The sequence below is a fragment of the Manacus candei genome, unplaced genomic scaffold, assembly GCF_025592945.1.
Source record: "Manacus candei isolate 608988 ecotype Guabito, Panama unplaced genomic scaffold, ASM2559294v1 h1tg000010l, whole genome shotgun sequence".
In the NCBI taxonomy this organism is placed as follows: domain Eukaryota; kingdom Metazoa; phylum Chordata; class Aves; order Passeriformes; family Pipridae; genus Manacus; species Manacus candei.
In genome coordinates this window covers 1164528-1189680 of record NW_026138058.1, presented here as the reverse complement: position 1 = coordinate 1189680, position 25153 = coordinate 1164528, and the positions used below count along the sequence as shown (strand labels likewise).

General features: G+C 37.1%; 1 protein-coding gene across 3 annotated transcripts in view; it reads left to right on the top strand.

Moving 5' to 3' along the window:
* FANCC (FA complementation group C) overlaps positions 1–24925 on the top strand; it is a 64925-nt gene extending 40000 nt beyond the window's left edge. For all 3 annotated transcript variants that reach the window (XM_051777364.1, XM_051777365.1, XM_051777366.1), the window contains 10 exons: positions 667–731; positions 3359–3523; positions 6451–6607; positions 10123–10175; positions 12760–12859; positions 14753–14828; positions 15632–15713; positions 18968–19139; positions 21727–21927; positions 23730–24925. In XM_051777364.1, coding sequence (XP_051633324.1) covers positions 667–731; positions 3359–3523; positions 6451–6607; positions 10123–10175; positions 12760–12859; positions 14753–14828; positions 15632–15713; positions 18968–19139; positions 21727–21927; positions 23730–23873 — 1215 coding nt within the window. In that variant the 3' untranslated portion in view covers positions 23874–24925. The remainder of the gene's footprint in view (positions 1–666; positions 732–3358; positions 3524–6450; positions 6608–10122; positions 10176–12759; positions 12860–14752; positions 14829–15631; positions 15714–18967; positions 19140–21726; positions 21928–23729) is intronic.
* The last annotated feature ends 228 nt before the right edge of the window (positions 24926–25153 follow it).

Sequence of the window (25153 nt, the reverse complement as noted above, 5' to 3'; positions counted from 1 at the left end):
TTCTTACCTCAGTTACTTTTACAACCTTTTAAGGGAAAAAAAGGAAGTGGGAGAGCTCTGGATATTTTTTTATTAGATTACACTCTAATAGATGTTCATAAAACCAAAATTCCCTTTGCTGTTGTGTTATAGCAAAACAAAAATCTGTTCTATCATTATTTTTTCTTGTGAAGTCAAAATTATATGTAATATTTTGTGTATTGGAATGTAACATCTGAATGTTTTCTTTGACTGTATCCACTGCTTTAAAAATGGTAGACAAGCCCTGAATCTTAAATTTAATATTCAAAAATAATGCGAATAATATTTCAAAATATTTTTACTTCAATTAGATAAAACATGTAAAAATTATTAGTAATGCTCTTCTGAAAGTTTTACCTTAACTCTTGGGGAAGTAGAACTAAAATGAATGTCTTTTTAACTTTAAAATGTGTAAGGCATAAAATGTGTTAAAAAAAACATTTTGCAGCATAGTGTATTCAGTGATCTGGAGAGCTTTAGTTTGGCATCAATAATTAAAAAATTAAAAAAATCAAACTAGATGACCAGAGAAGGTTATTAACCTTTACAGTACATCAGTCACACAGAGAACCATGCAACTAGTGTCTGCTTATTGGCGGAATGTGTAATTTATTTAATTTTATTTATTTTTATTTTATTTTACAGATGATCTTTTCATTAGTAACAGAACTCAGAGAAAATCCTTTCAATGGACTTAATATTCAGAGGAGGTAGGTGTTATCTAAACATAATTTTGATATGTTTTGGTTTGTATCATTGCAGTTCAGTGAGGATTGTTTTACAGTCTCGGGCAACTTAGGCTTCAGCTGAGAAGTTTTGGATATATATGTAGATAATTTAAGGTGTGAACAAGCTTTTTAAGTTGGACTTTGCATAAGAGTTTATACTTAACCTAAGAGTCATAGGATGGTTGGAAGAGACCTTCAAATATTATCATAGATCAGCTCCTCTGCTGGTGTTCCCTGTAGGGACACCTCCAGGAGATCAGGTTGCTCAGGGCCTCTTATGACCCACCCTACCAGGAAGGAGTAACTTTTGTTTTATTATGAAATCCACTGGAGTGAATTAAAGTAAAATAATAGTAGATGATCAGTGTTTGCATATACATATATGTATATATATGTGTGTGTGTGTGTGTTTTCACAATTTTTATATATATATTAATTTATTAACATATTATTAATATATTATTAAATCATTAGGGAATAATTGTTATTTATTAATTTAATTAAATTATAAACACTAATAATTAAATTATTAGTGTTTAAATAATTAGACTCCTAGTGATATGCAATGAACTAAATAAAAATATTATAATTAAATAATTAATAAGTAAAATATTACCTATTAATAAAAATAAAATAATAGTTAATGAAGTAAATTAAATAAATGCCTGTGTACATTCTCTTGGTCTTCAAAGTCAAAAGTACTGCTATGAAGAAGTGAGTTTTATGTTTTATTTAACACCACATAGCTTGTAAAGTTACAGAAAAGAGAAGGCTGATTGAAATGTATCCTTCCTGTCATGAGCCCAAAGTTTGGCTGCTCTCCTCCCGTCCTTCTTGCCACCTGGGTGTTCAGTAAGCAAGAGTAAGTGAGCTGAATTAATTCAGAACTGCCTTCAGCACCAAAATCATGGACACAGTTAATGAGGAGCATCCCAAGGGTTTGTTCCGTGTAGGAAACAAACCCCCAGGTTTTGTAAACCAGGGTGAGGCAGCCATGGCTGGAAAGCTCCTGAGTGTTGTGAACAGAAATACCTGGTTCCTACTGGGAGAAAAGGAAAATTTTGAACTGAGGTGGATTTTTGAGTGTAGAAATTATGATATGGTGTTTACTGAAGTTCCAAAGACAAAAGTAGTTTGCATTTAGAGGTGCACATTTTCTCCTTTCCCCATTTAGTGGTGCTTAAAACAACACAGATTGCAAATGTCTGTGCAAATTTGTTGTACACAGTGGAATGCACTGTGCAGGATTCTCCAAGAGCATATTTTGAAGATTATGTGGACAGAGAAGAAAATTTGCCTTTCTGAAGTTAAGTAAGAGTAAACTTTGCTAATCCTAGATAAGGAATTAGAATTTTTTTACAAAGGGGTCTGATTTAGAGTTTCAGGTCTGTGAATTTTACATGTTGATCCTGGAAAGCATTGCTGCACAGTAAATATCAGCCAAATAATTACGATTCCTACGGAAACACTTGTCATAGCAAAATTGCATCTCAAGGTGTTTCAGTGTAAGAAACCTTAAACATATACTTGGTTAGGTATTTACTGAGAAATATGTGTCTTTGAAAACATATCATGTTTTATTTCTCTCCCTGTGGAAATGACAAGTACCTGGTGTCCACACTGAGCAGCCTGCAGTGCAGTTCCCATCCCAGCTCTTCAGAGGGAGTGTTGGTGACTCCCCAGAGAAAATACTTGTGGGTTCTTGCAAAGGATGCACCTATTTTAGTGAACACTGCAGTCAGGAGAAACTTGCAGGAACTCAAGAAACCCTTTTACAGACAATCTAGCACTTTTTAATTTGCTAGAATTCAGTATTTCATAGTTCCTGATCTTCATAAGTGTCTTCTTGTCAAAGCTGCATTTCATGTGCTAGAAACCACGTATACTCTGGAAAAGTTGTGATTTCCTTTTACAAATCTAATCTCTGCCATTTTCCTTTTTTTTTTTAATGTTCCAAAGCTTCCATGTTTTGTTTATGTTCCAGATTCCACTGTCTTTAGTTATTTCCAAGGATGTAGCTTTAGTGAGCAGGTCAAGTGAGTGGTTTGTATATTAAGATCCAAACTACGTATTCCTTCAACTGTAGATCTGTAAGACAAAAATTTTTCAGCTGAGCACTTGAAGACAGCAGGATGCATATTGTTTTGTTCATATATATTGTTTCTGTTGAGAGGAGAGAGGTCAAAAAAGCAACAGGAGGCCTGAAAAGCATTTTGGTGGTCTCTCCTGAGGGTCTAGCAAAGTTCTGTGGGAGCTGTGACTCTGTAGTCTTCCTTCACTGACCCTGGGAAAGACAAAGCACTCCCTGCTAGGAAGGATGTGATGATTGAGCCAACACAACTGGGTTCAATTCAGAATTGAGTTGATATCCTTCACATGGCTTACTTTGAGCACTTAAATTTCAAAATTTTGTCTGACTTCTTGAGATTCTCCACGCAATATGTAATGACATGTCAACAGTCATCCCAGTAAATAATTTTTCAGTAGTTAGGAATGCATCTCTTACATTTAACCTTTTGTAATTAATTCTGTCTTTTTTTAGGTTATCAGTTTAGAGATTAAAAGGTTTGATTTTTCTGAAATAGGAGCTGTGTTTATTTTTCCCTCAGTGTTTCAGCCAGTCGTGTGAATGCTGTTTCCATTTGCTGTGTCCCTCTCATTACTTTGCCTGACCTGACTCCCTTGCTGGAAACTCTTCTTCTTTACCATGGAGGTTCACCAAAAGAAATTCTCTGTCCAGAGTTTCTGGAGGCTGTGAATGAGGCCTTTTTAAAGTAAGTACTGTGGTCTGTATAATTTTTATGCTCTTTCATAAAGATTATTAGTTCAATTAAATGTCTTTTCTCCGGGTTTATATGCTGAATGCACTGTGCACCTGCTTTCTAATAAAATATTTCCCTTGCAGTTGAATAGCAGAGCTGAGGTTGTAGGCCAAAGCAGATTTTTGTATTGCTGATGCCAAATTGTGACATAACAGCTTTAAATACAGACTGGGACTTTGTCCCACTCTTTCTCTAAAATGGAAGTTAAAGTCTTCAATAGATTTTAGTAATTTTGTGAAAGATGTGATCTTTTTTCATAGAAATGTCATTAACCTTTCATGTAAATGTATCACCATTCCTAACTTGACATTTTGGGAACCATTTTCATTTTTCTATGCACAAAATAGATCTTAATGTTCGATGTTTTTGTATTTTGTGTGTGTGTGTGTGTGTGTGTGTGTTCTTGGTTCTCAAGAATTTAAATTCTCCTGTTTTTCATCAGAGTATTTTTAATGAGTCTTAGAGGAGCAATTTGTGAAATATAACTTTGCTTCTTTTGCTGCCACTAAACCCACTGTTCTGATAAAATCAATCTTTGGATGAAAACCAGCTGGGTGAAGCTGAACATCAGCAAGATGCGCTATGCCAGGAGAGGGAAGATGTCAGAGAAAGCACAGCCTACTTTTGTTTGAGAGTTGCTTTATTCAAGTTGTAGCTGAGGAGCTTTATTATAAACAAATTTTTTTTTACTAGAAACCGTCTTCTGGGAACACTTTACTTCAATTATCCATTTCTCTCCTTTTTTAAATAAAGTTTTAATTGCTTCCTCTGTACTCATCATAATTTCTGAGATGTTCCAGAGAGGATTTTTATAGTGCTCCATTGAGGCCTCCAGAAAAAATAAATAATTAATGGAAAGGCACAACTGCTAATTCATGCACATTACTAGAAGCTGAGGAAGAGGAAAGAAAAAAGGAATGTGGAGTCAAAGATGTGCCCAAAAAAGACAGAGCAGCCTTTCACTTTTTCACTTGTGCACCTTTCATGGCTTCAGGTTGTACAAGTTGCACAAGCAGTAATGCAGTTTGGAAAACTTTCCTAGCAGGTTCACAGGTTCAGTGTGGATGGGCTTCTCTTATATCAGTAATGGGCAGACTCCTGACACTTGGTACTGTGAGTATGACCATCCTCTGGACTGAAATAAGTGTCTCTTTTCTTAACTTTGGAGCTACTTACTTATCACAGAGAGCAAAAATCCTTCAGTTCATGTGGCTTTTGACTAAGTGGCTCTTGCAAGGCCCTTCACAAAGTGCTTGGTTTCCCTCAGAGCACAGGTAGGCTCAAACGTGCTTTGTGCTATATATTCCTGGCCTGTCACTGAAGCTCATGTGATCTTAACAGAAATGTGCTTGGATTTTGTTTTTTCCCCCTGAAGACTGAAGTCTCTTTTCCCTGACTGTCCCTGTCATCTTCTTCTTCACCCGTCTTCCTTCTGAACATGGGTGAAGCCTGCTCCAGAAAATAGGGTTATTAAATGCTGGTAGTCACAGGGCTCCACAGAACTCAGCATTGTCCCAGTGGGACCATCTGCAAGTTCAATATAATCAAAGGAGTATAATCACTACAGTTTACTTCCTGCATGGTTTTTAAATCTTAGAGTTGGAACATCTCTGTAAGTTTATTAGCTTTCTTGCTTGGCATAATGTCTGTAATATCTACCATGCTACCATTAAAACAACAAAAAAAATGACCATGGCAAAATTAAATAATCTCTTGTCATTCTTAATTTACTTTGATGTGCATATATGCTTTAATAGTGACACTAAATTAAACAGCATCCTGAAATGGAGCGTTCCTTTCAGTTTTGGAATTCCGGATACTTCAATATATTCCTTGTCTACACATGTACACTTTTTAAGTCATTACATAGTACTGAATGGAAAAAAATAGAGCTTTTCAATGGAATTCAGAATTCGGAAGGCTGATATTTAAATAAACATGTGGCAAAATAAATACGTTGAAAATAGATCCTGACATGGTGTTAAGTATTCTTTCTGCTGGTATTTTTCATTTTTTATCAATAGCTTTAGTTTGCATGCCCTCTCCAGACTAATTTTAGGGTTTTTGATTTAAGACCAAGGCAAATATTTCTCATTGTTTATGTATTCTTTTGGTTTTAACCTTTTAATTTGCAACTGTCATAATAGTTACAAAAGTATTTCAGGATGTATTGTGCTGTGGTTTCTCTTCTTGGGTGGTTACTTTGGCATATTTTGATTTGTGCTGGCCCACACTGTGCCCTTTTTTCCCCAGTGGTACAACACTGTACTTCAGCTGAGTTATAGATGAAGGCTTTAGGTGAAGAGATAACTTGCCTTCTTAACCATTTCTTTTAAACAGCTCTGGACAGTGTTGGTGGGCTGAAGAATTAGCTACCTCTAAGTAATTTATTTTATTTTTTTTTCTTTTTTTCCATTTGTTGTTAATGTGCTTGAATTTTTTCCTTATTTCTCTGCACAGACAGGTAATGCTTTTGTTATACAGCAGAAATATTATGCAGGACCTTCCTGCTTATCAGTCAGCAGCTGTCTGCAGGTACTAGTCCAGTTTTAAAAGAGCACAGGTGTTGGGCAGGACCTTTCTCTAGAGAGGACAGGAAGTCCGGACTTAAACCTTCTTTTTCCATTGGCTGGGATCTATCATGACCAAATTTTTAGGTTTTAAACACACATGGTAAAGTTACATTTGTAGATGATGGTGATTCCCTGTCACCCTTTGCTATGACTTGATGTTAAATAGAGTGCTGTAGGCAGGATTTTCTCTCTTTTGCTTCAGGGTGCTCTTTGTGTCTTGTTTTTCCTCAATATGTTTAAAAAAAGAGGAAATTTTTGTCTTTCTTCCAGTTGTTCAGGGAAAACTATATTTTTCTCTCAAACCAGGAAGAAGATCTCCCTTCCTGACTCAGCTGTCTGCAGCCTCTGGCTTCGGCACTCACCAAGCCTGGAAAAAGCGACCTTACATCTTTTAGACCATTTGGTTTCTATTCAGCTGAACTCACTGGAAGAAGTGGCTTGTGTCATAAAAGACTCATTACTGGTATGTGCAACGTGTGGTACATTTGACACTGCTCTTTCATGCAGGGCAGTTTTCAAATATGTCAGCAGATTTGAAGGAAATGGTTGTTATGTGACATATGACTTGTTAATGAAAACCAAATATTGAGTCTTACAAACATCACTGCTTTTTTAATTTTTACCCTGAATTGGTAAAGGAAAAAAAAAGATTTCATTCAGTATTGCAGAATGGATAAAGAAACGATAATCTCACTGGTGAGGCAGCTGAGTACCTGCCTCTGTCTTAAAAAATTATAAACTTTGGCCAGAGAGGATTTGAATGTGTTTTCGCTTCAGTCTCTGTGCCCTTGGAGTTCAACTGTTTAAACAGTTGAAATTCCTTGTAGAATATTTTATTATAGACTGCTCCGTTACTTGGTTTTGTTTGCAAACCTGAACAAAATTCTCAACGCAATACATTTGCTAAACTGTAATTAAAATTTGTTTTAAAATGCTGTGTTATGCAGAGTACCAAAAATCTTCCCTAAGAGAAAACATACCATAGTATTTTTTACAAAATAATGAGCTACTTTGCAACACTAAATAGAAATGTAATTGTTAATTACAGTGTGAAATAGCATGTGTGCTATGCACTTTAATATATGTTTCATAAAATGATGGAACTAAGGAATGGTATCTGGTATTTTATTTTCAGCCTATGAAACTCCTTACAGAGTATGCATTCTAGCTAGGAAAAGAATGCTGCCTTTAAATTTTCTTCCTTTTTGATTGAAAGGGATCCATTATAATACTTGCAAATCTTGTAAATGCTTGGCATCAACAGCTCTTCATATGTAATCTGGGAATTTAGGTGTTCCAGGAGAGAAGGCTATAGACAGGGCCTATGCCTAATTTTTCTATATCAGGTATGCTATGAGTTGTACATACTATACTGTACTACACCATATACCTGCTCAGGACAAAAATATATCTATATCTTTTATAAAAGGTCTAGGCTACACACATAAAAAGAAGTAAAATATTTAAGAATTGTTTAAGTGTTATTTATTAAAAATGTTAAGTAACTTAAGTTGTCTTCACATCCCTACTCTGAAAAGAATGGAACATTGCTGTGCTAGTACTTAGGTTGTCTTTGCTTGCTCCAAAGACTTTGTACTTTCAAAATAAGATATTCACTGAGTGTCAAGACCAGTGCAGCAGCTTTGAGTGGTGATGTAGAGAGGACATCCTGAGGACAAGGCATGGAATGAATGGAGGCATTAAGGAAGAGAGCAGTTGGCAGATGGATATTGCTGATTGATAGGCATTGATAAGAGGGAGAGTGCATAAATGGGAGATGGCATAACAGTTAAAACCAACAAGATGAGAAGCTTCAGAGAGGCAGTATAGAAGGAAAATATGTGATCCAGAAATTGTGTTTTAAATGCATAATGATATTTTGTATATGTACATGGTACTGTAAAGATACTTGTGTGATATTAAGTCAGTCAGTACTTTGAATCCAACAGTAAAATTAATTTAGCCTGCTTGAAAGATATTTGAATATTTATTTAGGAATGTGGGTGTGCATTTTTTGGCAGTTGGATTATGGTATTTGTAGGATATAAGATCTGTTTGCCTTATGGATATGGTAATAGAAAGGAGAATCATGAAACAAAACTATATTTACATTTTTCTATTTGGAAGGAAACCTTTGGAGTACAAATAGGCTGAAATATGTTAGTGATTTGATTATAGTACATTATAAGCAGGAAATTTCAATAATCTCTCATAAATGTATTATCAGAGTAATTTATCTAAATAAAATGTCTTGATACAGTAACCATATTGTACATAAACCTCATAGAGATCTGAGGTAGCCAGATAATTGTAAACCACCATACTTATTATGAAAGAAACTAGATATGAAATACTCATACATTTTAATTCCAAGAGTAATTGTAGTGTGATGGTCCACTAACTTGTGTTTATACGGTATGCTATTGTGTTTGTGGGTTTGGGGCTAAACTGAAATTAATACTGGAAATTCTGCAGTTACTCAGAAGTAATAAAAACAAGTGAAGTGACCATCACAGATGATCTTTTAGCTTTTTCAGCATTGGATGGGTGAGTAGATGTCTTCCTTTCTGACATAACTTTGAGGTTTGTACAAGGGCATTAACAACTAGAATTTTATGCTTTACCAAGAATGGATAGGTATGTATGTACACAGACTTTTAGAGCCCATGTATCTAAAAAGAGATGTGAATGAATGGGTGTCATTTATAGTTTGTGTTTGCTTCTGAGATAGCTTTCCAAATAAGTTTTATTTCTTTCAAAGTTACTTTGCAAGAGAAGTGCAATAGGTTGAGAGGGCTTAAAATTTGTTGGCTTCTTCTTCATAAACCGCCTGTTTTGCTGCATTTTGTTTTTCCACCTTGTTATCTTAGAATTATAGAATAATTAAGGTTGGAAAAGACTTCCAAGTTGATCAAGTCCAACCTTTGACCTAACACCACCATGGCAACTAAACCGTGGCTCTTAAGTGCCATGTCCAGTTGTTTTTTGAACACTTCCAGGGATGGTGACTCCACCACCTCCCTGGCCAGCCTGTTCCCATGCTTAACCACCATTTCAGTGACAATATTCTTCCTGATGTCCAACCTGAACCTCCTCTGGCACAGCTTGAGGCTTGTGTCCTCTTGTCCTGTTGCTACTTGCCTGGAAGAAGCCAACTCCCACCCGGCTACACCCTCCTTTCAGGTAGTTGTAGAGGAAGATAAGGTGTCCCCCTCACAGAAAGTGAGGATTTTTTTTTTTAACTTAGGCTTTAACTTGGTACTTTGGGCAATGTGTAAATAGTTTTTATTCCAGATGGTCTATAAAAGCCTAAGAATATGGAATTAGAAAGTAGTGTGTCTACTAGTGCATGTCTAATATAACAACCTCCTTAAAACAGTCTTTTGTGTGGTAGCATGGTTAAAAACCTTCACTAGTTTAAAAAACCACATTGTGATGCACTGAGAGATTTAGCTTGTACTAGCAACTCTGAATTCACAGAAGAAGAGAATACTGTGAAAAACTCTTGGATGAAAATGCATGCAATGCTGTTAAAGACAGAGGGGGTAAAATCAATTTAATTTCTGGAATTTAATGTTGAAGATGTAGCAAGAGTCTCAAAGCACATTCAAAAGGGATTGCCTGCGAAGGGGAGAGAAAAGCTTCTTGAAAACTGTGCCTTGCCTCCAGCAATTGCATGCAACAACCTGCTCTTTCTGTCTGCCACCTTCAGTATTTGTGGTGATTGTTGTCATAAACAGCCTGGGATCCCAGGTGTTTGCATTTATCAGCTGTAGAGCCTGCTTGGTCTTGCTGTGTAGAATCCTAAGAATGCTAATCCTGAGAAAATCTGAGGGGTTAGCAAGGGCTGAGCTGAGAGTTGCAGTTTAATAATGGCTATGTAATAGCATCCATGAGTTAAGCTGTGAATTATACAGTGGCAGTTGTGCGAGTTGTTTCTTATTAATACCTTATTTTCTTTCATTTGTTTATCAACAGCCACAAGCAGCGAGCCATCCTGCCATTTTCAGAGTTGTAAATGAAATTTTCAAGTAAGTTTTGAAATGATAGTGGGGAGAGTTTCAAATGATCCACTTAAACATTGAGGTTTTCTTCATGAGAAGAAGCAGTATTGTAGTCTGTGATGTATTATAGTTTCAGGATATCCTTTTCTTTACCTGTATGCTTTAGAGTCGCCTTTTGGGTAGTACACTGCAAATAATGAAAAATGTTTAAAATCTTGTGAACTTTACATAAAAGTTATGTAATGATATAATTGGTACAGTTGACTACATTGTATTTTAGCCTTTAAAAATTATAATTTATTTTGTACTTCAGTAGAGGTTTGTGGTTGAAATATGATTTTGAGGTGAAAATTATAAATGCTGAAATGGCTTGTGCCATGCCAGCATGAAGGTGGAATTTAGCAAAAACATTTGCACTTACCACGGTAGCCTCTTTTACATTATGTTAATGGTCTTCAGGGTTTATATTAGGTACGCTCTTAATGGCATTAGCTATTGATCTGCCTGTGAATAATGAGTTTGGTTTTGAATGCATTAAAATTATTTTGAAGCAATATATACTGGTTGCCACATGGGGGCTTCCACTCCTTTCTACTCAGTTTTCAGTGGCTTTTTCTCTGTGCTTCACTTGACTTAATACTTATTATTTTTAAGTAGATCTACTGCCAGGTCTATCAGTATTACAGATTTGATACAACAATAATGTATTTAGTGACTGACATCCTTTGTTCATCAAGTGTGTACCTTCTTAAGCAAACAGGGCTCCCAGGTACGTGTGTTTGAGGGTGTCTGTGTGTCCATGCATGCTCAGGTTTGTGCAGGCACTGACAGAGGAGTCTGCTGTAGGAACTGCAGAGCACTGTGTTCTGAGAGTGGCAGCACTTGGCAGCTGCTGCTCTGCAGTCCCTCCTGTTGCTGTGGCCCTGTGTCTGCACACAGCTGAGTGTTCTCTGAGGAGCTGAGACCAGGCACTTCCCCAGTGCAAGATGCACTTACAAGTAGATGGCACTTGAACGGACCTGTGCTGATGTCCTAGGCTGAGGCTGCATATTGTGATGGTCCAGGGAGACAAAATTTGTTCAAGCTTCTTGGCTTATTTAGGGTCATGGTGTATAAAATATTTTCTAAAAATAACATGAGAGACTACATAACTCTTTTGCATCCTTTGCCTTTGGTAGATACTGGAAGTGGATAAGATGCTGTTTCTTTGCTGTTTCTTAGCTAATGCAGGACTTTGTCCAGCACAGTGTTTCCTAATAAAACTTTGCACTTCTATTAATGTTCCAAATTGTCTTAAAAAGTCATCACGTTTTCCTCTTGCTCAGCCTACGTTCCTGCTCTCTTGTTTGCTTTGAATTGTTTCTATGTAGTGTGCTTATTCCTCTACATTGCTGATATTGAAATCTTAATATATTTTAAAAATACTTTGTTTCCAGTCCTCTTGGTATTTACATCAAACTGTGTATGTTACCTAGCTTTTGCAGACAATTTGGTTTATGCAGCTTTGTGTTTCTTTTTGTTGTATTTCTCTGATATCCTTCCAATTATTATCAAGTGGTGTTCAGACATTAAGATACTATTCCAGATTTAGTCACATGAGATTTTAGAGAACTGCTGATAAAGAACTTGTTCTTCCTTGCTTGGAAACTGTTAGGTTTCTGTAGCTGGCACAAAACTTGGTTTATTTTTGGGGTTAATGTTCTCTTAGAAGTGTGGATCTAAGCGTTGTGACTTTTTCTGGAATAACTTCTCCTGCTATTTGCGTACATTTATTGAGGTTAATAGTGCTAAATAATTTTATCACAAGGATATTAACTTCTGTTTCTATTTCCCAATATTTTCTTGCTATGTGTGGCTATACAGAAGTCCCTAAAACTGTCTTAAGTTTCTGTGTAAGTTTCTTCTTAAGTTTCTTCTTTTTGCATCAGTGATTATATTTGCCTGTAGGTTTGTAAAATTTATCTGTTGCAGTAATTTGTTAGCTCTTCATATCTTTTAGATCATTATGGAAGGAATGAAACAATCTCTAATAAAAAACATCTCTTACTGGCAACTTACTTTGAACATTTTTTCTCGTTACTGTTAGATGTCTTTCAAATAAGAGAATGAAAATTGCTACCCACAGGGTTTTTTCTGCTCCATTTGGTCAAGGTTCTTATGCACTATGGAAGGCCAGTTCCAGCATTCACCTTCCTGAACTCTAGAGTGGCCTATGGGATGCAGTCCCACAAAACACTAAAGTATGCTTAACCTCATCATGGGAATAGTTGCTCTTAACCCAATAAAACTCTTCAGATGCCAGATTTGACTAATAAAGTTGTTGTAGGGTAAATGATGTGTGTCTGCATATATATTGTAGATGTTTACTAAATCTCGTTTATTTGCTGGAGTTGTGTACAGGGTTGTTGGTTTTTTTTTTAATTAAAAATAAAATCTAAAAAGCCTACAAAGTTACTGTTTCTGTTAGTGTCCACACTTCTGTAATGAGCTCAGACACAGCTTGAACCTACAGCATACAAAGAATATACCTTTTTTCTTCCTTTCGATTAACAGTGATGTGATGGGCAGACTAATTATCTGATCTGTCATATTTTAACTTTTCAATGCCTAGGAATGCACTGCTGGAAACTGATGGAGCTTCAGAAGTTATGACCATAATACAGGTGTTTACACAGCTCTTCCTTGAGGCTCGTCAGAATCAAAACGAGCAGGTAGTCAAGATCTCTTTCTTAACTTCTTTTCAGTGAGAAGATACAAAATTTCACAAGAAAATGAAGAATTTTAAGAGAGGTAACTGAATATAATGAACTACATAATAGCATCTCTCTACAGCTGCATAGATATGCTGAAGTTCAGTTCAAACATTTTCACCTGTGCATAAAATTATATTGTGAAACCAATATGTAAGAGCAGTTTACCTAACTTTACCCTGGAGTACTCCTGCAGCCAGGCTCGTTTCCCCTGATGCTGAAGTTTCTGCCTGTAGAGTGAACATGATCATAAGCACCCATCTTTGATAAAAAAGATGAAAGATGTTAGATGTTTTTTTTCCTGCAGTAGCAGGGTCTCCGATAATAAATGAAGCAGAGAAAACAACCACACCCCCAGTCCCCTAAATAATTAAAAGTAAGATACTGAATAGTCATATTTGTCTATTCAGGAGATAAAAGACACAGAATACATACTGGTTTCAGTTTCTGGTCTTCAATATTGGCCTCCCAGAACTTTTCCTTTATCTAGATCTTCAGATTTCCCAGCTTAGTATCTCTTCTTCTGCACACATTTTTGTACAGGTCTTACTGAACTGAATTAAGTTGAATTACTTTTGGATGTGTTAATTTAAACAAGAGCAAAATCAGTTTCTTGGTTTTAAATTTCAAAATACAGGTATGAAAAGGTCTTGCCTTGTTTATAGGTTGCAAACTTGATTTCAGGTTCCAAAGTCACACTGTCATTTCACATCCTGACCATTTTGTTTGGTTTTTGAACTCCAATTCATATGATGCAAGTTTGGAAAGTATTCTGTCATTTAGTAGCTTTCACTTTAGAGTTAAGAAAATTTCCAGTTCCTTTGATTTTTGCACCTTTTGGGGGAAATGGTAGTTAAGGAAATGTTGGGACTTCTTTTGTAATTTGGGACGTACTGGTCTTTAATAGCAGCGTGATTGGATCTGTATTCCAGCTTCAGGCAGCTGTCCTGCTTAATGCGGCACAATGCTCTCACATACCAGCCACTTCTCCCAGCTCTGTGTCATCACCACACCTGCTGAGGGAACTCTCTGCCCTTCCATCCAGATCATTATTGAAGATGTTAAATAGGACTGGGCCCAGTATTGAACTCTGCTGTACTCTTGGTAGTTGGTGATTTCCAACTAGACTTTATTCCACTGATCACCACCCTCTGGGCCTGGCCATTCAGCTGCTTTTCTTTCTACCTTAGAGGGAGTCCATGTGGCACTTGCACATACATACCACATGTTAGATGTGCCTGTAGTAAGTGTTTGCAGAACGAAAAGATTAAAGGTATGGTGCAACTTGTCTCAGTTACTCAATTACTCAATAACCAGCATTGACAGGACAAAAATTGCACATACCCAGATAAATATAGGGCAAATGTGTTACCTGTGACTACCCTACCTGGTACTGAGTCAGATCCTAAGGATTTTAGGTTTCTGTTTTTGAACAGATGGCAATAAAGTCCTCAGATTCTATAGATGTTATTAGTTCTTAGTTTAATATGATCCATGAATCTGTTTACTCTGGAAAATTAACTTAAACTAATTAGTATCTCTTTTAACCTCTGCATATTAAGAAGAAGACTTTTGTGATTACAGGGCAAAAGCCTAGGACTATTAAAATGTCATATTTTTTTCCATGCTCTGAATCTTTTGTGATGCATATACTTTTAAAATAATTACTTTTCATAAGCATTTCCTAAATATCCCCTTTCTTTATGCAAAATCCTAAAATTAAATATGGTGTTAATTTTCTGTTCTCTTGCTTCAGTCTGTACTGTTAATTACTACCTTAGATGAGATTGTTGACTGTGATTTTGTTTTGAAAACTGATTAGAAACCAGTTAAGATAATGATTTTGTGTCTTAGCATAAATTCCCATTGAAGGCGTACTTCCCTTGCCATCACCAGCCTCTGGTAAGAGCTTTACTCAGACATCCCTCTGGTAAGTTCCTTCATGAACTATTTGCAGCATTACCAATCTGCATGATCTGGATATGTCTTAAAATAACTCTAAAAGGGATGGAGACAAAGATTTGCCATTTCCTAAATAGGGTGGGGTTGACTTAGCAATTTCAACAATATTCTTTTAATGGATTTTTCTGCAGGAACATCTAATTCTTATGTAACAATACTACAGATGTAACTTTAACAAAAACTAAACCAGAAGTGAATGACAGAGTGCCTAACTGTGTAGGAATTAAGCCCTGTTACTGGAATCTATATACTACATCTTCTTATCTTATAAGTAATTGTTGCAATGAAAAATTTCATATGTCTATTACAAGAAAGAGGCTTTCTGTTGGTCTCTGAAGGTTGAATTCTGCTGATATTTTAGACTGCAAACCCAACTTTTTTTCAGGTTTTCCATTCATACACATCAAGAAACCACTTTTTGACATAGTTCCATTTTTTATGAACAATAATTTAAGCTCAGTACAAGAGTCTCTGAGAATGTTACTCCACTGATTTAATATTGAGGTGGCAATTACACAAAGGAACATCAACCTCATTTGAATATTCCTAGCTGTACTTCTTCACATGGCCTTGCCAGTGAATTGTTCTATGAAACACAACAATAGGTATTGTTGAAAATGGGAAAATTTAAAATGAAATCTTAAATTTGGTGTGCTAACTGAATCGAGTGGCAGAAATGTTAAAGTTAGCTTGATGTGGTTGGTTTCACTGTTATGTCCTAGTTGGACAGACTAGGATTTTAAAAGTTTTATTTTCATCCTCCATCCTCAGAACTCCCAACTACATCTTGGTCTCAACACTTGAAAAACATTTCAGATATGCTCAAAGCATTAGTAGAAGATACAAACGTTAGGTAAGCAGTGTAAGATTTTATACCTTTTTGTCCTTTGCATGTTACCTTGCAAAAAGTCATGTCAATTGAAGTCTTTAGTGGCTACATTTCTTCATTTTCTTATTATTCTCTAAAGGGAGCTTTGTTTTAAAGAATAGTAATTAGATTACTTACTGAACCTGAACTTTGTAGGATTTATATACCTGACCAATATGCCTTTGAATAAACAAAATCTTGTCTTCCTTTCAACAAATAACTAGGTGTATAATGGAAATGCTTACTTGCCTATTCTCCCACTTCTCCCCGAAAACTTTTAAAACTATTTGATGAAGAAGCTGGGTTCGACTTTCTGCAGGGTTGCGGAAACATCCAAACTTCAAGCTTCTTGATTGTTTTCATAAATATCTGCCTGCCAGACTGCAGTATCATTGTTGCATTATTCTTTGAGCTGACACTCCATGTCTCTGACCTGTTGCCCTTGGCTTTTTCTTTTTATTGTCCAAATAGTTGCAGTTGTGACTGATATTGTTTATCTGCATGAATTCTGCTTTGGTAGGGGTCTATATGAAAAGAATATATTTCTCTATGCTGCTGCCCTGTAATGCTTTCTAATCAGGAGTGTGATGAGATGTGACTCAGACAGAGCTCAGATACAAGTCTGCTTAGCTCTGCTCTGACAGTGGGCTGCCCAAAGAATGTTAAACAGCTTTTAAATTCAAAGAAACTAAATTAATTTTGATTTAAAACTTGAGATATTTCAAAAGAAACATAGAACACCTTGGCCTAACAGACTTGCAAAATACCCAGCTGTCTCCCTGTGTCCTGGAAAAAGGATACTTGTGACCATGCTTGGTTTCAGTTAACTCATGGGGGCTTTTCTTTGTTGCTGAGTGGCAGAAAAAAAGCTTTTTTTCATTTCCCTCTGAGGCCAGACTGTCTGCCTGTAGCTTCTCACTTTCTGTATGAGCTGCAGCTTGGTGCCATGTCTTGCCTGCTTGTCCCTGAAGTGTGTCAAATCTTTCTGTCCTTGGAATGTGACCAGGAGCTGACTCTGGCTTCTTAAAGAAATACATAACTGAAGCTTAGAACAAATAAATAAAACAAATACATCCATCCTAATGCATTACAATAACCTAAACATGTCTATTCTCCTTCTGTTACCAACCCTTTCTTAGCTTGTATTGTCTTTTTCCCCCTTTGCTTTCATAGTACACTACTTTGAATATATTGTATTTGCCTGAATATACTCTTACTTCCTTTAGAACTCCTGCGACAATGTTTTCTATCAAACCCTCTCAGTTACAAAGAAAATGGATCTAACACATTTTTAAATACTAATATCCATGAGGAAACTGCATTCAGTTTTCTTTTATTGCTTTATTCCTGATTCTACATGCTTTCTACTTAATAAGATTTGCAGAGGAGAAAAAAATACCATTATACAGCATATCCTCTTGCTTCTTATATCCCGTCCTCTCTGTTATATAGATTGGTTTTCAGTAGTCTTATTTTACACCAAATGTGAATCAGAGAACCATAGAATCAGCTAGGTTGGAAAAGACCTCTTAGATTATCAAGTCCAACCCTTGATCCAACCCCCAGCCCATGGCACTGATGCCACATCCAGTCTCACCTTAAAAACCTCCAGGGACGGAGTGGCTGACCACTTCCCTGGGCAGCCCATTCCAATGGCTGATCACCCTCTCTGGAAAGAAATTCTTTCAATATCCAACCTAAACCTCCCCTGGCACAGCTGAAGACCCAGCCCTCTTGTCCTACTGCTGCCACCCCCAGCTGGCTCCCCCCTCCTGTCAGGGAGTTGCAGAGAGTGAGGAGGTCTCCCCTGAGCCTCCTCTTCTCCAGGCTGAGCCCCCCCAGCTCCCTCAGCCTCTCCTCACAGCACTTGTGCTCCAGTCCCTTCCCCAGCCTTGTTGCTCTCCTCTGGACCTGCTCCAGCCCCTCCATGTCCTTCCTGAGCTGAGGGCCCAGAACTGGACACAGCACTCCAGGGGTGGCCTCACCAGTGCTGAGTCCAGGGCAAGAATCTTACAGCAAAGTGCTTTCTATGTCCTTCTAATCAACAGATTTATTATTATATGTAGTCATCTCAGTGAACAGTAAGTGTTATATGACATTTTAAACCAGAAATCGACTCAGGTACCTTTTGTGGGGGCAAGTCTAGAAAAAGCAGAGGGCCACTTTTGGCAACAACAGTGGGACACAGGTACCAATACAGAGAGGGCAGAAACAGCAGTGGGCTCAGAAGTGGAGGGTACCTGACTCCAAAACAGGCACTGTAATGGTACAGGGAAGTGTTAAGATAAAGCTATGACCTTGTCATGTTCCCCAAATGATGTGATGGTCTCAGACAACTTCATTAACTCCTGAAATTTCTAAGGTCTCTTAGAGTTTCCTGGGAAAGGTGGCACAGCAATTTTGGAGTCGCTAGGAATAAAACATAAGAAAAACGTCTATTCCAAGTTTTGCAAAATTTGTTAGGAATAATTGTTCCTGGTTCTTAATCTCCTAGCTGTCCTTCTGTTTGTCCTTCCATATATAGCTTAACTTTTTGTTTCAGACACCTGCCGTTAGTTTGCATGGCATTACTTCTCTTGTCTTTAATCTCTTCTAACTTTAGAGGAGTGCATGTGAGAAACTGCAGAGATGAGAGGTAGTCCATTCTCACTTTTCTTACAGCAATAACCCTGTTGTAAACACCTTCAAAATTTTCATTAAAGAGGACATGAATTTTAAGACTCAGGAGATGAATATCCTTTAAAACTTTGTATTTAGTCCATCTAAAGGTAATTCCTCATGAATTATGAAAAAAGATGTGCTCCATAAATTACCAAAAACCAGCAAATAACCCTGGAAAGCAACAGAGAGAAAGTGGAAGGCAACAGTATGTTAGAGTGTAATACTTGAGATATGATTGAAAGTTTAGAAAATCCTTCAACTGGAGAGTATAAACAGTAGAGTTTAATTTTATTATATGTATTTTCATACATAGTATTTTGTCACAGTTTATTAGAATAATGGATTGTGGATAGTCTGTTCTGCTGCCAAAGTTAATCTCTGGTAGCACTGTGTGTGTCTCACTTGATCACTTCAGATAAGTCCTGACTTCAGAGTAAACAGTACAAAACAGGTGAGGCATTGTCTGTTGAAGAGTAGTTCAAAGATTCCTTTAAAGCAGCACCCTTTGCAGTTAACTTCAGATAATTAAAAATGTCAAATAATGAGAAATACTTAATTTTATCTTCATTATTTTCCAGTTCTTTCACTGACCTTTTTGAAACCTGGTATTTGGTTACTTGTTTTGGAGAATGGCTGGATATTGCAGCAGAACAATTGCTGAAGGCTGCTCTACAACCAGATGCTTTGCTGTGGCTGCTGGCATTTTACTACTGCCCTCAGAATGAAAGTCAGCAAAGGACTCAGGCAATGGTGGGTGATGTAGGGACAATAAGTGGCAATAAGCACTCAGTAGTCTATCTTCTTATTACTATAAACCAAATAGTGCACACCAGAAAAATTAAAGGTATTGACTTTACAAGGTCTCCATGGAATTGTGGCAGTGGAGAACTTGAAAGATAATGTTTTTGAATTTTCTTGTGACATTTAGAAAACATTATTCCTCTTTTGAAAGTATGTTATATAGATTAGCACCTTCTTGGCTTTCTTTGGGTGCTTTTAATCACAAGTAAAACTACCCTGGTGATGGTATTTTTTAAATTAGTGTGGCAGATTCCAGCATTCCTGTGTTGTGACATCTGCTGAGAAGGAAACACAAGAAATCACAGCAGCTGAAGCAGAAAAGATACTTATCAGACACAGCCTTGAATCCTAACCTTGCCTATCCTGATTTCTCTTACATATACTTACTAGTTTTTGGCATGTAATGTAATAAGTAGGTAGTACTCCCATATGCTGTGTTTCTGACAGAAGGAACAGTGTCCTAACCTTATGCACTGCACTGCACAGAGAGTGCTGTGTGTCTGTGTGTGCATGCAAATACTTGAAACCTATTAATTTAAACCTATTATGCAAGTTTGATCTAGCCTAAGCAATCTAATCCACAAAGCCCAGATTCAGAATCTGGCTGCGACTTCTCTGGTTTTCCTTAATTTGAAAATGGGTTCTGTTTGATTTAAAAATGCAGCTCAGTACACAACAATAGTAAAATATGTTTTAATTTTATGTTTAATGGTCCATGTACAACAGTGTATTATGCAATATTTTATTTCCTTTCCTCCCCCTCTCACCACCCAGATGGCACTACAAACACAAGATCATATCCCAATCAACCACTTGTAAATTTTTTTTCTCTTGAGTTTCTTATTGTCTGGTATGTTGGCTGAGTAGAGTTTTGTTAGAGCTATGGTGAAGTAAAGGAGTCAGGGCTGGCTTTAGAATGCAGTTTTAGGAAGGAAGGCAATATGGAAGCATGGATGAAATGGAAGCACTACAGGTGCAGATCAGTGTGTGGAGTATTGTTCTAACTCCAGGCCTAAAGAATGAAATCCCTTTGTCCCATATAGGAAATAATTTCCCTGGCTGTCCCCTATTCTATCAGTTTGTTATTCTGTCATAACATGTGACAAACTTTAGTGAGAAAGGAGCTTTTCTACTGACAACCCATGCAGTTACTCATCTTTTCCCACAGGTCTGATATTTCAGTTCATTATCATTCTTTTCTTAGGTACTTGAACTAAGACCTTTTTTCACACCCCCCCCCATAGGTCAGGCCACTTCAGAGGCATTCCCACAGTTCATGCAAAGCCTCTGCCTATAGTTAGCTGTTTACTTTTTTTTTTAATTTGTCCTTTGGCAGGTTAGCTCTCAGCTCTGTCACATGAAGTGGTTTCCACTTGAACCCCTGCACCACTCACCAGTTAAGGATTAAGGTGGCACAGGAACTACTTCTGCTGTTCACTAGACTTCACTCATATGTGCAGGACTAAATACTCGGCTTCTCAATGAATTTGCTGGAGTCCTTTTATAGCTTTAGGTTCTGAAAGGTTGAAGGAACAATACTTGGAGGTTGGCACTAAGAATGAGACTCCTGGGGTACGTGAGCTCTGCCATCCATCTGCAGTTGCTGGCACACAGGATGCACAGGGGGATAAAGAATCCTGAATTCCAGTTATCTTTCTGTAGATTCTGGTATTATTTGTGCACTTACTTAATTCAAGAATAGCAGCTTTTTCAGACTGTTTGATGTGAAATTATTAAAGGGGTGGGTCAATGTCTGAAACAAATTGTCCCAATGAATATAGTTGAGAAACAGGTGTCCTTTTCCTTTGGGTATGCAGTGGTGTGTTTTTCCATTGCTCCAGCAATCACTCGTTTGTGTTTGTTCTACAAGTTTGTTTGGTTCATTTTTAATACAGTGAACAGAATTATTGTTAGGATTTTTTGCAGTAGTTGCTTATAGTTTTTTTCCATTATGTAGGTGCCAAAATCTTCTGTTTCCTACTTTCATTAAAAATTAGGTTTTATTGGTTAACTCACAACATAAAAACATAAGTTGCAAATAACACAGGAAGAAGGAAAAAACTTCATTCTTACCAGAACATTTTATCAGCTGAGGTCAGGTTGCATGAGGATTTAAGTGATTTATAGCAGCAATGCTGAAATGAGCCCTTGAGGAGCCTCTGTTCTTTTTCCCACAGTACAAAAATCTGACCATGTTCTGCTGAGGGATTTTCTCCATTTCCTTAAATTATTAAAGGTAAAATCCTGGCTTGATGCCTGTCTGCTTTATTTGTAATACCAAAGAAAATAAAAAAAACATTCTGTCCACCTCTCTGTATGTGATTCAGTATAAAAGAAATGTGTACAGCCCTTCCTTCCCTGTTTTCCCAGCTAAATTCAAACTCTTTTCATGTTTGAGTAGTTTCTGCCAAGGATTCAGTTTCCTTTCAGCAAATAAATATAAAAGAAAAATACCACAGATTTGACCTTTACTCTTCCCAAAGGATTCTTGCAAGATCCCAAAGGATCTTGCATCCTTTGAAATTATTTCCTACAGGTAGAAGTTCAAGCAGTCTACAATCATCTAATGATGCTCTTCAGCTGTACAGACCTTTCTCTCAGAGATCTGGAGGCTGCTGTGCACAGGATAATGGGGACAGAGCAGTGCTGGAACCAGCATCTCATGACACATCTTCTGACCAACTTTTTGCTCTTTTCATCTGGTGGACATTCGTTTGCCCAGGAATGTATTTACCATGTGAGTGTTTCTTCTTTCTGTTTTTTCAGGTTATAAATCTTACTATTTTGGATTTAAGTTTCTACCTTTCAATACAGAAAACACAGAGAATTACAGAAGACCATGACTACAGCAGCTATACCCAACCTGCTACAAATCTACCTCAGCTACAGTCAATATGTTTTCCATTCACTTCTTGATAAGATCTCACTGAAAAGGTTGCTGTCCTGACTATACAGATAAAGAAATAGTTGAAATAGTAGCTCGCAGTTAAGAGATAGCTACAGTTCATTTACATATAGCAAGACAGCATGTGCAAACGTTGTTTCTCCAATTATAAATCACTCCCTAAATTATCCAGCTACTGCAGAGATGATGAAACTGTCTTCTCACTGTTTTCCATTAGGTAGAACAGGTGGTTACTAGGTGTTAGCATTGATGTGAGAGAAACCTGGTGCTTTAGCAAAGCCAATGAGGAGAACAGTGTGGTAACTGAGAGAGAAGGAAAGAACGAAGAGCTCAGAGAGTGTCTCTTAGGGTGTGAAAAAAGCTGAAGAGGAGTAAAAGGTTGGAAGCTTGCCACAGTATCTTCTTGTTGCTGATGACAGCCTTCAGGAATATTGGTGCAAACTTCAAAATGTGTTTGTGTCTCTTAAGATAGTGCTATCTCAGTGTGAGATTAAGAATTCTTTCTTAACTATAAAACTATATTCTTTGAAGAAGTTCACGACTCCTATGCAAGCACATCTAGGGCCAGCGTGTAGTTTTAACACTTCCAAAGGGTTTTCCTTTCAGCAGCAGAGTGCTCTTCTATTTTTATAGGGTATATGGCATGTGTAAGGCATCTGATTTTATGATACAACTATCTGAGTAAACAGACAAAACATTTCTCTGTTTAGGAAGGGCTAAGATAATTCTCACATTTTAGGTGCAAGTTTAAAAATGAACAACTTTTTTCTTAGCATAAGAATACAGTGATAAAATTGGGGGGAGGGATATGTATATTTACAGTCTGCTATTTCTAGTTTCTTTTGAGTAGTGCAGCTGTTGAGCTGTGATGCTGCAATGTACTAGCCTGTGACTTTAAACCTCTTCAGAAAGACCAAAGGCAATCTCTTGCTTCTTCATAGAAAGCAACATAACTTTCGAAACTGAGTGCAGGGTGGTTGTGAGCTCTTGTAGGCCAGAGTTTGTCAATCTAATTAATTTTGACTGTATCTGTATAATCATTAATGTGTAGCAAGGCTCTCCATGTGATTTGAAAAGGACTGAAGGCAATATATGAAAGGCAGAATGGTGTCGAACTAATTTGGGGTGCATGGCTGTGGTTTTGGTTAGCATAGTAAACTTCAGGTTTAACACAGCAGATAACAAGGAGTAAAGTCCTTCCTGATCTGCAAAAATTGCAGCTTAGGATCTTTCCCTGGTATTCTGTCATCTTCTGGGGGAGGGATTTATTTTTACGTTTGAAAACTTTACAGAATTGAATTGTCTCCCCAAACACATGCAGAACCTTCATGTGTTTTTAGTTGTTTTCTCTGGAGATAACTTAGAAATGGTTACACTGTCTATCCATTTGTGTTTCCTTTAAATAGTTTCTGACCTCTTGATTTGTTTCACTTAAACTTGAGAGAACAGTAGAAAATCTCAAAGTTGCTCAGTTCCACTAAGGTGAATGAAAAGAGATGCCTTGGGCAGAAGTTGCTTCTCACATGTTCAGTGGTGAGGGACAAATCTGTGGTTTTGTTGTAAATATTAATGGAGAATTTTTAGTATTTAGCAACATAATTGCATTATGTCCCATCTTCTCTGTTTTCCTTCAGATTACTGAGACAACTGATACAAGCAAGGAAGTTTATAGCCTTCTTCTCCGTACTGCATACAGATTTAAACATCATGGAGAAGGAAACCAGAGGACTGTCAAGCTGCTGAATGAACTTCTTCAAAAATTTACATTGAAAGTTTAGATTTTTAATATCATCTATTTATCAAGCCAACAAATCAGATCTTTATCTATATTTATTACTGTCAGAATTCCATTAGCATCTTGCACCACAGGTTACTAAGGGTAGAGAGACACATACATAAGCATATCTCCTAATTTCCTATTCCCTCACCTATATATTAAAATAACCTGTTGTTTGGAAATATTAATCTTTTGAAACATAATAGTTGAAAATTTTGTTCTGAACATCTTCTGTAACATGAGACCTACAATCAGTTAAAGCAGTTCACTCATCTCCTTTGTTGGTTATCTGGCTGAGGATCAGTTTTTCTCCCAAATCACACATGTGGGGTTTTTTTTAAGCAAACCATATCCAATTGTTTGATTGGTAAGTTGTTCCTAAAATGTTTTGTTATATAATTTTGCTTTTATGAAACCCACGATGGTCTCGAGTGATTCATGGTGAAGGTACTCCACGTTCTCAGGAAGTCAGCGACGTTTCCTGAACTCTTTCCTTCTTTCTGAAAATGTTTCCTGTAGAGGATTGGTTAGAAATGCGAGGACATATGAACATGGCTAAGGCTATGGATGAGCTGCTAAAGTATAAGACTACTGCTAAAGTATAAGAAGCAGTTTCCCTAGGCCCATGAGAAAGTTAGAGATAGCAGGGCCGTGAGAAAGCGGCAGTGTCCTTGGGTATCCTAAATTGAGCTGAGAAACAGGAGCTGGGCATTACCAAAACAAAGGCACTTAATGAGCCACCTGTGTAAACAGTGGAAAGCAGTTAAGATGATATCACCACCTAACCGAGTACCAATAATGAGCCTGATTTCTGTAATATTCATGAACCTATTATAGAGTGTATATTAAGCTACTGTCAATCTATAATAAACGAAGTTCCTGGATTCTCATATTGAGGTGTCTAGAGCTTTCCGTCGCGACATTAGTTTCCAAAATGAAACTTCTTCCAGATTTGCTAAATGTGTTTTTTTCAGTACTGCAGCTTCCACAGGAGAGTGTTCCCTGCAAAGTACTATTCCAATAGCTGGTCTTTGTCAGCAGATACTGCAGGTAAAGATTGCTTGCAATAGAGCCCACTTAACAGTGTGCCATGACTGATGTTATTGTTGGTCATTCAAGGAATCTTTTCTTTTATTCAGACAAAATAGGGCAAGCACAACAGAGACATAAGGACGTTTTCCAGTTTGAGGGCCAAATTTCCTAAAAGGAGCATATGGGTGCAAATCATTGCCTTCATTTTTGTGTCCAGAGGTAGTTTGCTTCCTTCTTTGTTTAGGTTTT